This window comes from Carlito syrichta, unplaced genomic scaffold, assembly GCF_000164805.1.
Source record: "Carlito syrichta isolate Samal-C Ts95f unplaced genomic scaffold, Tarsius_syrichta-2.0.1 Scaffold130397, whole genome shotgun sequence".
NCBI classification, from domain to species: Eukaryota; Metazoa; Chordata; class Mammalia; order Primates; family Tarsiidae; genus Carlito; species Carlito syrichta.
In genome coordinates, this window is record NW_007074493.1 from 10,652 (window position 1) to 12,658 (window position 2,007).

Sequence of the window (2,007 nt, forward strand, 5' to 3'; positions counted from 1 at the left end):
ACCACACTGCCCTCGGAGGAGCTGGCCTATGACTCGGTGCCTGCCGGCGAAGAGGACGAGGAGGACGAAGAGGACCTGGGGTGGGGCTGCCCGGACGTGGCGGGCACCGCGCGGCCCACGCCGCCCCCGGACCTGCACAATTACATGCGCAGAATCAAAGAGATCGCTTAGAGGAGCCGTCCGGGTGGCCGGCGCCCCCCACCCCGGGGCCTGCTCTGGGAGGGACACAGCCGGGACCCCGGCCCACACTGACTCGGGCGGCTGGATTGGTTTTCTACCCCCGCCCCTGCAGCTTTGCTCCGTGCCGGGCGGCGCCTCCCTGTCTGGTCTGGTCCTCCCGGGCCTCACACCGTTGCCCTCTTCTGCCCCCTGCAGGTGGAGGCCTCTTCCTCCAGCAGCCTGCAAGGGAGGACGCGATCCCAGCCCTGGCTCCAACCTCCTCCGACCTCCTCCCCTTGCCCCAAGACTGAGGCGAGGAGGCCAAGCTCGGGGCGAGGAGGCCAAGCTCGGGGCAAGGAGGGCTCACACTGTGCCCGCCCCCGCCTCCTTGTCCCCTGCCGCCCCGCAGCAGGAGGTTCTGGGGGGGCCTTGTGTTACAGGCTGCACAAAGACTTTTCGCAAACCAATATTCAGGGATTTCTGTCCTGCAGGGTGGGGAGGCGGCAGCTGCCTGCCCTGCCAAGGATCTTGCTGTGGACAAAGTATTTGGGGAGTAGGGGAACAGTTGTAGCATCTGCCGGCATCCGGGTGCCTCCCCGGACCAAGCAATGAATTGACAGAGAGGTCCGGTGCCAAGCCAGGCGCCTTCCGGGTTCTCAGGATTCCCAACTCTGCCCCAGGGGCTTTGGGCAGGGACCCAGGCGGGGAAGAGTCCTGGGCCCATCTCTAGCCAAACCATATCTCTAAGTGGGAGGCCTGGGTGCCTCTCCCTCTTCCACAGCAAGGTCAACACTACTACGCCTTAGCCCCCTCGCTCTGCTGACCACTCCTTTCCTCTCTGCAGCGCAGGGCAGGCAGCCACCCCACCCCCCACAAGACAGATCTAGGAGGGGGAGACAGGGCACCAGGGAATGCTGGGAGGGACTTCACAGGAGCAAATGCAGAAGGGAGCCAGCATCTTCCCCACCCCATCCCACAGCGACTTTTCTCTGGGGTACTACCCACCACTGTGTTGGATTTTTCTTAAATAAATGGAGGCGATCAGACTGGAGGTGGGGGCAGCGGCTCCCATGAACAGACAGTGCATGGTGGCTGGCTCTGTCTCTTCCTTGTGTGCACCAGCACACACACACGCACACACACAAACACACACACACACACACACAACAGATTTGCACTGGTGCACACTATATGCATGAGACCAAAATCAGCTAGACCAGGCTGTGATCTTGCTCTTTCATCTCCAACATTCAAGTACCTTAAGACCCTCTGGTGCTGTGGGATGTCCATGGCAAGGGATGAATTCTCTGATCCACAAATGTGCCCTTTGGAAGAAGTACCTTCTCTAAGACTCTGCCCTGATGGGTTGGTTGCCTCAGAAGAGGAAGGCTCGCTTCAGGACCTGCAGAGAAATGGTGCACAAGTGGGGAGGGGACAGAAAAATAAGGAGAAAGGTTGGACATGGTAGCTTAAGCCTGTAATCCCAGTACTTTGGGAGGCCAAGGCTTGAGCCCAGGAATTTGAGACCAGCTTGGGCAACATAGTGAGACCTCATCGCTACAGAAAAATAAAAAATTAACCAGGTGTGGTGGCACATGCCTATAGTCTCAGCTACGTGGGAGGCTGAGGTGGAAGGATCACCTGAGCCTAGGAGATTGAGGCTTCAGTGAGCCATGATCACGTCACTGCACTCCTGCCTGGGTGACAGAGTGAGACCTTGACTCAAAAAAAAAAAAAGAAAGAAAGAAAAATGAAAAAGATAGGTGAGAAGATTGATGTGCCCACCAAATTACTCCAGTTTGCTTCACTGCCTTCAACCCACCTCTGAAAGGAGGTCCCTCCCTGTCA

General features: G+C 58.2%; 1 protein-coding gene across 1 annotated transcript in view; it reads left to right on the plus strand.

Moving 5' to 3' along the window:
* The window catches only part of LOC103250399 (transmembrane protein 132E), a gene marked incomplete at its 5' end in the record, with an annotated part of 10,818 nt that extends 10,647 nt beyond the window's left edge, over positions 1 to 171 (plus strand). Inside the window, one exon of the mRNA XM_008048981.1 lies at positions 19 to 171. Coding sequence (XP_008047172.1) covers positions 19 to 171 — 153 coding nt within the window. The remainder of the gene's footprint in view (positions 1 to 18) is intronic.
* Positions 172 to 2,007: the final 1,836 nt, after the last annotated feature.